At 35.8% G+C, this 12,588-nt stretch overlaps 1 protein-coding gene across 5 annotated transcripts in view; it reads right to left on the bottom strand.

Moving 5' to 3' along the window:
- Positions 1–12,588, bottom strand: part of CCDC150 (coiled-coil domain containing 150) — a 93,189-nt gene that overhangs the window by 9,880 nt on the left and 70,721 nt on the right. For 4 of the 5 annotated variants that reach the window (XM_055108915.1, XM_055108914.1, XM_055108916.2 and 1 more), the window contains 5 exons: positions 10,688–10,795; positions 4,309–4,437; positions 3,269–3,438; positions 2,263–2,356; positions 1,248–1,417 (listed from right to left, as the gene is read on the bottom strand). In XM_055108915.1, the coding sequence (XP_054964890.1) occupies positions 1,248–1,417; positions 2,263–2,356; positions 3,269–3,438; positions 4,309–4,437; positions 10,688–10,795 (671 nt within the window). Of the gene's footprint in view, positions 1–1,247; positions 1,418–2,262; positions 2,357–3,268; positions 3,439–4,308; positions 4,438–9,242; positions 9,844–10,687; positions 10,796–12,588 lie in introns of those variants that run through there. The other variant, XM_055108918.2, reaches the window with a different exon arrangement.

Below are 12,588 nucleotides of genomic sequence, written 5' to 3'. Positions count from 1 at the left end.
GACCTCTAACTCTCACCTCATCCTTTTCCTGTAAATGACCTAACCATTTTTTTTTTCCTTTGGTTTTGCTTGTTTTAAGCAGTAGTGGCAGGGACTACATTTTATAGTCACCTAAATAATTTTCAGGCTTTGAAACAATTACTAGCTCTCTAAATCATAATTACCTAAACTGACATTGGAGAGTTTTAAATGATGCTGCCAACGACTACATAAACACAATATGGAACAGTCTTAAGGCAGTAACATTTCAGCTGAATATAAAATTTGCAGAGATCATATATCTGGAAAATACCATCTCTGCTTTAGCTTGTACCTCTTTCCTGTATCAACATGCTCACTAATTGAAAATAATAAATATCTAGGCTGAGAACAGTGGCTCATGCCTGTAATCCCAGCACTTTGGGAGGCCAGGCAGGTGGATTGTTTGAGCCCAGGAGTTTTGAGACCACCCTGGGCAACATGGAGAAACCCTATCTCTTAAAAAAAAAAAAAAAAAAAAATTAGCCAGGTGTGGTGATGCATGCCTGTAGTTCCAGCTACTCAGGAGGCTCAGGTGGGATAACTGCACGAGCCCAGGAAGTAGAGGCTGCAGTGAGCCATGATCACACCACTGAACTCCAGCCTGGGCAACAGGGCGAGACCCAGTCTCAAATAAATAAATAAAAAGGAATAAAGATGTACGTGCACACTGCATTTCCCTTAAGTATAAATTTTCATGGGATGCTATTATTATCTAAATATTTACCTAGGTATAATTTAAGGCAAAACTTTAGTCATTTGACCTGAACTGGATAAGTCTGATCTAAGTAATCTCAGGTCAAAACTGAAAACATTTAATGGCTTAACATCTGCTTAGATGGAGTCATTCCACCCAGGCTGATGTTTTTTCTTGTCTAAATCTGCCTTTAAAGGACATATAAGCTGTTAATAGAAAAGCCTTCATAGAAACATGCGAATGTCCCTTCTAATCAATATTCTTTAAGTTTTGATTTAACCTTTGAGTAAAGCAGCAGCTAGATAGTGGATGAAGGAAGAGCTGAGAAGGAGAGTCAAATGATCATGCTCTAGCCAGCTATTACCTGCTGGTGCTCAGCTATGCCTGGTTCTTAACATGGCTCTGCTGGAAGTACTAGGGCAAAGTAGGAGAAAAGAGTTTAACTGATTTATGTGAATGAGCCATTTATGGGAATGTGACTTACTCCTCCAGAGGTGCTTCCCTAATTTTACTGCAACTATAATGCTCTTACTTGAAGGTTTCCAAATTCTGTCGCTCAAGTTCTTTGCTTTCCAATTGCTCTTGAATGTGATCTAGCTTTGTTTGCAGATGATTATTTGTCTGGAGAGCTTGTTCCAGACTCATAGCAAGTTTCCTGTTGTCTTCTCTAGCTACACCTAGAGCTTTTTGTAGAGATTCAATCTGAAAGAGAGAAGCACGTTTTCAATTCCACTGTAATGGACAGATGCAAGAAGTCTATAACACTGTGTAATCACTCCTCACATTCTATCATCAAGTACCATTGAAACAATAATTAGTTGGAACCAGAAGCAAAGATTCCAGCTGCCTGGAATATATATATATATATATGTATATGAATGAGAACTCATTAGAGACATTGCTCAGGAAACACTTAGAAGGCAATGGGAAGGGCATGCTCCATTGGTCACCAGAGAACTTTGGAAAACAGACCCAGCTTAATTTATCCTAATTTTTTAAATTTTAAACTAAATTACCCTTCCTGATCCTATGACTTTCTGGTCTCACTCCCTTGAAGAAAAAAACCTGTCCACTGTTTCTTATAGATTCTTACAGAAAAAAAACCTTATTTATGAAATATCCATGTGTATTTTATATATGTGCATATAGATATGTATGCATGTAAGCACATATATACCTGTGAGCACATGTGTGTGTAGGTGACTCCTTATTAATAGTGGGATCACTCCAGCTGTTTCTGACAGACTATATTTTCTAAGCCTATTAACTTCTGAAATTTTTTGTGCGTTAATAAACGAATAAAAATGTAGACCATATAAGACCATATAAGACAAAGAGTTTAGTCATTATTGTGGTACTGGTTTGCCAATAAGTGACTCATTGTAAGACAGGTCAATTTCCCATTTGTAGATATGTCACTGTCCAAAACTCAGACTTGATTGAAAAAAACATTTACCTGATAGTTTCACTTCATTTTCCCAAAAACAGTAATATCCCAATAAAACTAAAATTATCAATGTTATCATTTTTTAAAGCCTGGCTCCAACCTCACTGTTGTGCTGGTCCTCCATGACAAGCATCCTGGCCTGCCACTGGTCCACTTCAGCTTCCAGCTTCTGCACCCTCTGTTGATTGAGATCCCTAAAAATAAAAAGCACAAAAAGAGTGACTACAGAAAAGAATCATGTAGGAATGATACCATTTGGGAGTTACAGAACACTTTTCTTCTAAGAAGCTCAAATAGCATCATATTTATATATCACTAGTAAATATCACTAGTACAAAATATATTGCCTTTACAAAGATTGACTTGCTGTTGAGATTTTTGCATCTACATATAACAGCCACTTATAAATTTATTGTGAATAGTATTTTTAATACCATTCCCTTGACCTTTTAAAAATGTAAAGGCAATATACTTTCATACTATGTAAAAAAGATAAACAATATGTAATGTAAAAAAAGAAAAAAGAAAACTCACTTGTTCTCTCATAACATAGAGGCAATATGCCCTATTAAACTCAGACCATTTATTCTTTAACCTAAAAGGAAATTTTATTTAATTTTTGAAACATTCGATGAAGGAATTTACTTATAAAACATGGCTAGAAGTGGTTCTCAGAATGATTCACCTAAAATAATTATTAATCTTGAAACAGGATAGTAATAAATGGATAATTAATTCAAACTAAAGTATGTACTTAGTTTCAATTATCTTGACAGTTACTATTCTGTAGAAGCAAGGAAAGAATTAGGTTTACATGGTGCAGAAAGCAAGGGTAAAACAACAGTACAGCTAGTGAATTTCTAGGATATATAGTCTAGAAATTCCTTCACATCACTACACAATAGGGGCATTTTGAATTTTTGGAAATAGTATTTATTTCTAATTCTAAATTTTCTCTAACTTAGGAATTCTTTCAACATATCATTTTACAATTTTTTTTTTTTTTTGTAAAGGAAGCTACATAAAGTGACTTCATTTATTGACTTGACACTGCTCCTTAGTACAATCCAGCAATACCAATGACAGGGAAAAAAAACCACAGGTACCTTTCTTTCTTGAGGCCTGCAATCTCTGAATCTCTCCGCCCAAGCTCTATTTGTACTTTCTCCAGAGCACCTTGCATCTTACTGTGAGAAGCCAGCACATTCTCCAACATGATTGTGACTTTGCAGTTGTCTTCTTTAGCTTCTGCCAATTGTCGCTGAAAGTTTCCCACCTAACAGAAAATGAAACAACACAAAGACATTTGATCCTTTCTGGTTACTCTTCTGCTTGCGGATCTCATTACTCCCAGGAAAGAGCATGGAAAGCAGACAAGCAGACACAGTAGGATGCTAGTAGGAATAATTAAAGTATATTTTATTTTTAGGTGGTTTCTTAAGTTATTCTTGAGAAAAAGAAAAGCTGATCCCCAGATCCTATGGTGAACTCTGCAGCTTCCCAACTGTGGTCATGTTACAGCATACACATTAACCAGAGAGGCCTGACTCAGCACAACCTGCGTCCAGAGGTGGTGCCAGGCTGGCCTCTCAGCTGTCTTCTGATGGGGTCAGATGAGAATAATACATCTGAAACGCATTAGAATTATCTGAGAAAAAAAGACTGTAAGAGAAAGTGGAAGCTGCTGAAGAATGAGGTAACTCACAGCCCTCCTCAGAGAGACAAAATCCAGCACTTGCTGACAAAGAGAAGTTTGGGATGTGACCTCTATTCCCACTAAGCATACACACACTGTTAAGGAGAAAGCATCATAGAAATCTTACACCACATTAATAAAACATAACTATAAAGGTTATTATTACCAAGATCAGATGTGTTTCAAAAGAAAAAATTAGAACTTTCTCTTTTGAGTATTTAAGACAGAAAGTTAAAAAAAAAAACATTGGGAGTTATATACATATAATGTATTTTTAAGGGAAAAATTTTAAACTATTCTAAAATTATCTTTTCTCCAGAAAAAGAAATCCTCCCCTGATCAATCCTTATTCTTACTAATGGAAGCAAGAAAGCGAAACATATGGCTCATGAAAGATTTCATAAGTGCTTCTTCTCAGTGACAGACGGTCAGAAGGGACTGATTCCTTGCCTTCTTGTTTTCCCTGTCCTCCACAGCCTCGAGGTCTTCTTTCAACTTCTGACTCTCTTTCAGGGCCGCATTACGACACTTCACTGTTCGGGACAGCTCCTCTTTACTTCTTTCAAGAATAGATTTCACCTAAGTAGGAAAAAAGAAACAATAAATAACATTACAAATCAGTGATTAGAATAAGACATAGAAATTTAGAAACCAAATTTTAAATGTTTAAATATATTTATTCACTACTATAAATAAAACCCATCTTTATTAGCTGCTTATTCCTTTAAAGGAAACTACAACAAAAATATCTGTGTGAATAGACATAGACAAATCTAATACATTAATCTCCATGAAAACACAAGAATAGGGAGAATAAGACTATCTATGAAGCTGAGATGTAAAATGGGAGAGAAATTATTATGAGACTAGCTTCCTTTTGAAAATATTTAAAAAAGCACAAATTGATATTATAAAAGCAAAGATGTATAAATACTAAATAGTGTATTTAGAAAGAAATACAAGAAAATTCAAGAAAACAGTGTTACAGCAGAATGAATCCTAATTAGAAGTATAGTATTAGAACTTCATATCCTTGAAACAGTTTTGGTAGAGCCACACCATCAGTTCAGATAATCATACTATTTTAAATATTACCCTTTTTAAACTTTTTACTTCATAATTTTAGGCTCACAGGATGTTGCAAAAATAGTGCAGAGTCCGATGTACCCTTCATCCTGCTTTTTTTTTTTTTTTTGAGACTGAATTTCACTCTGTCATCTAGGCTGGAGTGCAATGGCATGATCTGGGCTCACTGCAACCTCCACCTTCTGGGATCAAGCGATTCTCCTGACTCAGCCTCCCCAAGTAGCTGGGATTACAGGTGTGCACTATCATACCAACCTAAATTTTGTAGTTAGTAGAGAAGGGGTTTCACCATGTTTGTCAGGCTGGTCTCGAACTCCTAACCTCACGTGATCTGCTCACCTTGGCCTCCCAAAGTGATGGGGTTACAGGCGCGAGAAACCACGCCCCGCCCCTTTATCCTGCTTCTTTTGCTGACATCTCATATCTCTGTAGTTCAACATCAAAACCAGGAAATTGACATGCATACATTATTGTTAACTTGACTAACTAGATTACATAATTTATTTATTCAATTTTTGCCATTTTTTCAACCTTCATTCATCTATGTGTGGATGCATATGTATATGTGCATGCACACAGTTCCATGCAATTTGATCCTATTTACATATTCACATGACTGCCACTGCCACAGTCAAGACACAAAATTTCCATCACCAGAAAAGAATTCCCTTGTGCTATCTCTGTATTCACTCTTCCCTCCAAAAACTCATCCTGTCCTCTGGCAACCACTAATTTGTTCTTTTCTTTCCCATACTACACTGATGTACAGTAATTTGTTCTCTATTTCTACAGTTCTGTCAAGAATGTTACTTTAGGCTGGGCGTGGTGGCTCACCCCTGTAATCCCAGCACTTTGGGAGGCCAAGGCAGGTGGATGATGAGGTCAGGAGATGGAGACCATCCTAGCCAACGTGGTGAAACCCTGTCTCTACTAAAAATACAAAAAAATAAAATAAAAATAAAAATAAAAAATAAATTAGCTGGGCGTGGTGGCAGGCGCCTGTAATTCCAGCCACTTGGGAGGCTGAGGCACGAGAATCGCTTGAACCCAGGAGGCAGAGGTTGCAGTGAGCCAAGCCAAGATGGCGCCACTGTACTCCAGCCTGGCGACACAGCGAGACTCTCTGTCTCAAAAAAAAAAAAAAAATGTTATTTTAAACATTTAATACATTTTTGAATAGGTAATATATGATTTTTCTTTTTTAACAGCTTTTCTGAGGTATAACTGACATACAATAAGCTACACATACTTAAAGTGTACATTTTGATAAGTTTTGACATATGTATAAGACTTTGAAACAATAATTAAGATATTGAACATTTCCATCATCTCCAAAAGTTTCCTTATGCTCCTTTGTAATCTTCCCCTTCTGTCTCTCTCTATTCCCACACTTCTGGTGATTCTCACAGGTAACCACTCATCTGTTTTCTGTTACAATATATGAGTTTGTATTTTCTAGAATTTTATATGGAATTGTATTGTATGCACTCTTTTTTTGAATAACTTCTTTCACTCAGTGTAATTATTTTGAGAGTTATTCAATCTGCTGCATGTATCAATAGTTCTTTCTGTTGCTTAGTATTCTATTGTAGGGACATCACAATTTAGTTATCCATTCACCTGGTGGACACTTAAGTTGTTTCCAGTTTTAAGTTATTACAAATACAGCTGTTGTGAACACCTGTGTACAAGTCTCTGTGGAGACATACTTTCATTTGTCTTTGGTGAATACTTAGTAGTGCACTGACTGGGTCATATGGTGGTAGTATGTTTCGCTTTTAAAGAAATTCCCAAACTATTTTCTAAAGTGGCTGTACCAATAATAGGTGTGTGGTAGTATCTCACTGTGATTTTATTTGCATTTCCCTAATGACTGATGCTTAACTCCTTTTCAAGCACTTATTTACCAGCCACATAACTTTGCTGAAGAAACTGTTTAAATTTTTGCCTATTCTTTTTCTTAGGTTTTCTTCTTAGTATTTAAATCTTAAAAATTATTTGTAGTACCTTCTGGAAACAAGGCCTTAATCAGATATGTGATTTGCAAATAATTCCTCCCAGTCTGTAGCTTGTCTCTTCATTCCCTTAATGTTTCTGAAGAGCATAAGTTGTCAATTTTGATAAACTCCAATTTATCATTTTTGTCCCTTTATGGATCATACTTTTGATATCAAATCTAAGAAATCTTTGTGTAATCCAAGATCATAAAGATTTCTTCCTATGTTTTCTTCTAAAAGTTTTACAGTTTCAGGGTTTACATTTAGATCTATGATCCATTTTAATTTTTATACATTTTGTGAGGCATGGAGCAAAGATATTTTGTTTTTGCATATGGATATCCAATTATCCCGGCACCGTTTGTTGAAAAGACTGTCCTTTCTCTGCTTTCAGTTTTGTTGAAAAGAAAACGTTCATCAAACTATTTTGGATAGGTAGTACATTCACATTATTTTTAAAGTACAAAAAGATTAAGTGAAAAACATCCCAGCCGCCCAGTCTCCTTCCTCAAAAATAATGTTGCCAGTTTATTATGGGTCATTTTAGACAGTCTATGCTTATACAAGTGAATACATACATATATATTCTTTATCTCCCCACCCTTTTTACATCCAAATAGTAAAATATTACATATACTCTTCTGAACTTTTATTGTTTAAACCTAATAATATATATATATATCTTGAAGCAGTATGGATACAAACTATTATTTAGCCAGTCTCTTATTGATAAGATTTTGGTTGCTTCCTCTGTTGCTATTAGCCAGCAATACTTCAGTAAGTGACCTTGTATACATGTCATGTGTACAAGCCAGTATATCGGTAGGAAAAAGTCCTAGAAGGACAATTGTAGGGTCAAAGTTGTGATAAATATTGCTAAATTGCCCTCCATAGGAAGGCATAGGAACTCCATAGGAAGTTGTACTGTTTCATAATCCCAACGGTAACAAAGGAGGATGTCTTTTCCCCACATCTACCTCAACGTTATAAAACATCCTTAAACTTGAACCTGTAACATTTAAAATATTTAACTTTTTCTACAGAAAAGGATCCCAGAAAAGTGCAAAAGACGGCAACTTACAGGTCCTGATAATCTACTGAATTTTGTTCTAGAAAAGTATACAAGAATATCATTTTTAAAATTCTACCAGTTTTTTAAGTGTATGTATATATCAGTATATATATACACACATATAAATGCAAAAATGCCACTAGATGTTTACAGAAGACATCTAAATAGTAGTGAGGCAGGAGAATAGGGTCTGGAGGCAGGGAACTTAAGGCCAATTCATGCTGATTTCCTAAAGCTGGATCAAGGAAAAACACCAAGGTCTGGGGACAGGAAAAGTGAGGCCAATTTTTGCTGACTTCCCAAAGCTGGATCAAAAGGAAAACACCTGGGTCTTGGGACAGGGAAGCTAAGTCCAATTAACACCAACTTACAAAAGCTACACCAAAAGGAAAAACCCCATCTCCCCAGCAAGTAGCAAAGGATCAAAGGCTACTACTCTCCCTACACTCCTCCCGCTTCCACCATGTCTCAGATGGAAAGGGAGCGTGTCTTGGATTGGCCCCGAGCCAAGCATGGGCCATCCCTTCATCAGCATAGGGCATCAATTCACCTGAGCCTTTAATTAGCCACAGGCCAAATCCTTCATCCAGATAAGAGGTAGCCATAGGGACCTCAAAAGGAGTACTTAAAACCCAGAAAACTCCACACCCTATGGGGTTCTTTCATTGTTTTAATAAATCCCTGCTTTCACTGCTTCCTTCATTACTTTGCGCGATTTTTTCAATTCTTTGTTCAAAACACCAAGGACCTGGACAACTAACACTCACAGCCCTCCTTCCAGTAATAGTAGCCCACTCTAGAAGATAAGCTATAGTATTTTCTATTTCTAAATATCAGATAAAGATGAATGCTCTAATAAGTTTTCTCAAGAAAATATTTTCCAATGTTAAATTTCTTGGGGTTTCTTGAATTAATTTTCTATTTGAAAATGAGGCTTTATCCAAGCATTTTAGCTCAAATGTTAAGATTAGGTAGAAATTTTGAATTTTTAAAAAAATCAAAATTATATAAAAAACTCAGTAGTTACTGTTATGCCAAATGTTCTATGTCTAAAACTAATTATGTGATGGCTAGGATAATGGTTTCAATCTATATTAGTCTTTTTTCTATTTGTGAAGAACCTTATTTCCTTGTTAGTCATATCTTCAAGCATTATATTTCTGGATTAATATTTCATTCTTGTATAAATTTAAAACTTCCTTAAGATTTAATTTGTGGTCTTCACTTACCGAGTCCCGTTTAAGAAAATTTGGTGATTCATCATTTATTAAAGGTCTTGAGGCTAGAATCTCTATTTTGCCTTCCAGTCTTCCCTCCATGGTTTTAATAGCATTCAAAAGAGTCTTTAGAGAGATCCTAGAGTCTCCAATATCCTGAGATGTTTTCATAGAAGGCAGGTTAGGTGCAAAGCTCACACGGCGTGTAGAGTTTGGAATAACACTAGGCAAACCAACTGATGACGTACTTTCCTTTATACTGTTTACATGGGACCTAGAGATTTCGGGGGATTTTGAAGATGCAGGCCTCTCTGGAGATTTCCTTTTTCTTAGAGGCATCGTCAATTATTAATAAAAACAATAAAATCAGCTAAACCTAGAGTTATTTTTCAAGGAATAGCCCCTTTACTAGGAGAAACAACACAGTGTTCTAGAAGGAGCCGTAATGGAAAATATATTGAAAATGTGTTTCTCTGCTTTCAGAGTGAAGAGATCACACTGTAAAATATGACCCAGCAAAGAAACAGACCTTATGCCAACTTCCCTGTCAGAGAGCGCATCTAATGAGGCCTCCTTTAACAACTCTGTGACCTCATCACTCATCAGCAGAGTCAAGTGGTTAGAACTCTATGAGTATTCCATTTGAAAACATATTTTAGTTCCTTGGTTACCAGGGGTATAGATACACAAATATCATAGACACAGAAGTTACATATGCTTTTATTAAGAGTTAACGATTTTAAAAATAACCTAATGATATGCGTGCTAAATTTGTAAATAATTGAAATGAGTTACTTTCTTCTGGTAACACTTTCCTGGGATATGTTCTTCACTAAATGTTTTTGTTATCTTGCTTAACTTTTTCTATTCATTCGTTAAAATATTATGTGAACTATGAAAGGTTTTTAGCTTCAAGAGCCACCATGCTGACAAGTAAGCACTTTCATTACCAATACTTCTTTCAGGTGAGCATCTGCCTGCTGCAGGTGTACCCTCTTGGCACTGAGTTCTGAGTTTGCCTTTAATTCAAAAAACAAAGATACTTGTTCCTCACAACTGCCAAAATTTGTAATGCTCAAGTTTAAAAAGCACTGCCTTTATGAAAGCATTTCTCACTGATTCTACTCATAATAATGCTCCCTATGAATGTTCAGTAATACAATCTATTTTTCTGAAAAGCATAACTTTCTATTCTCTAATAAAGTTTATGGAGTACATTTCCTAACTATAATAAGCAAGTTGAATGTCTCGATCCTGCTTCAGGTATCTTTACAATTTCTGAGGCTTTAGCAGAACCCTGTATGTACTAGGTGCTTGAAAAAAAGTTTGTTAAACTGAGTCAAGTGACAGCATATTCATCTTTCTGGGATTGTGTGGTAAAGTGGGGAAAAAGACATCAAACAATTTCTTAAAAACGAAATATAGCAGCAATCCGCTTTTGTAGATATTAATCACACCTGAGCATATTTAGTCTGTAGAGACTTATTCATCTTGCGTAGATGATCATTCTGTAAGCTGGTGTCAGTAAAAGACTGTACTTGTTCTTCTAGCTGTTTAACTTTTATCTAGAGGAAAAACAAAAATACAAAAAGAATTTTAAAAAATAAAGACATTTAAACATATATATTTACACATATTTATATACTCCAGAAGGGGGAAAAAGGGTCATGAGTTGTAAAAAAAAAAAAAAAAAAAAAAAAAAAATTACAGAGAATCTTTAAAACTTGCAAAAAGCAATCCTAAGTTTAATCATGCAAAAAATGATTTAGACTCTGTAGCCATTTAAATGTACTGAGATAACTCATTTGGTTTCTAGTGCTTATAGGCCTCCAAATGGACATGACTCATGAATATAACAGTGAGATTTTGTGGCTAATATAATTCAAAAATTTGTGGCTAATATATTTGAATTGTGGTACTTGGCATTCAAAACCCTTTTGAATGTGTATAATTAGAACTGTCAATGTGCAAGAAGCAGACATATCAGACCAGAAGAATGGAATGGGGTGGAGAACAGGCATAGAGTCTTGTGTTTCACTGACACAATATTATGAAAGTTGAATAAATGGAATTCTTATATGTTGAATTATATTTTAAAACTAATTCATAAAGATGATACTCACAAGTCTCTCTTCAAAGAAAATTATCATTTTGGAGGACAAAATCATTTAATATATACTCATAAATCTCCAAATTATGTGTTTTTCCATATTTGCTTCCTCTTATCCCCAAACCATTCACACACAACAATTAACATTACCGAACCTACCCCTAAATCAGGAAAATTTTCATCCAAAATTTTATTTAAATCAACAGTTCCATCTCTCAATATCTTGTTTCCTATCTGTAGAGTGCCAACATCTCTTTCACTAGCTACTGGACATTTTCAGCAACTGTTAAAATTTGAATGGGGTGTTAGAAATCAGGATGGTTAATTAGCCTTGTGGGTGACAGTTACTGGAAGAGGGTACTGGGTGTTAGGGATGTTCTGTTTCTTGATCTGAGTGCTGATCACATAGCTATATTTACTTTATAAAAAATTCATCAGGCTGTGCCCTGCGTACTTTTCAGTATATATGCTATAGTTCAACAAGAAATTAACTGTAAAAAACAAGGTAAACCAAGCTCTTACCTAACTTCTAAATTAAGGTCACAAATGCAGTTGCTTATAGGGGCCAGGCAGCTAACACAATGTTGAAATCCTAGTGGTTAAGTGATGGGGCCAATGGTAGATTAGAGTGAGGCCAAAGAACTCAAACTGACATATGTTTAAAAACAACTTTAAAAGTGCTGGAAATCTTTCAGACATATATGCCATCATCCCATCTATCCACCACTGAACTTAAAAAAAAAAAAACTACTGTTAAAATTGAAAGCTTCTGTGTAGCCTATCCCAACCAAATCTCCTTCTATCCTACAGTTAACTATTTTGCTGAATGTATATTCCTATTCTTTAAAAAATAACTTTATATGTATCCCTAAACAGTATATAGTATTGTTTTATGAGATTCATCCATGTTAACACATGTAACTCTAATGTACCTATTTAATATGCCCTCTTAAATATACTGATTTTAGGCTATTCCGTTCCAAGATGACCAAATAGGAACAGCTCTGGTCTGGAGCTCCCAGCGTGCCCGACACAGAAGACGGGTGATTTCTGCATTTTCACTGAGGTACCTGGTTCATCTCATTGGGACTGGTTGGACAGTGGGTGCAGCCCACAGCGGGTGAGCCAAAGCAGGGCAGGGCATCGCCTCACCTGGGAAGCGCAAGGGGGGTCAGGGGATTTCCCTTTCCTAGCCAAGGGAAGCCGTAACAGATGGTACCTGGAAAAACAGGACACTCCTGCCCAAAT

Source organism: Pan paniscus, chromosome 13, assembly GCF_029289425.2.
Source record: "Pan paniscus chromosome 13, NHGRI_mPanPan1-v2.0_pri, whole genome shotgun sequence".
In the NCBI taxonomy this organism is placed as follows: domain Eukaryota; kingdom Metazoa; phylum Chordata; class Mammalia; order Primates; family Hominidae; genus Pan; species Pan paniscus.
This window is presented reverse-complemented; position numbering and strand designations above follow the sequence as displayed.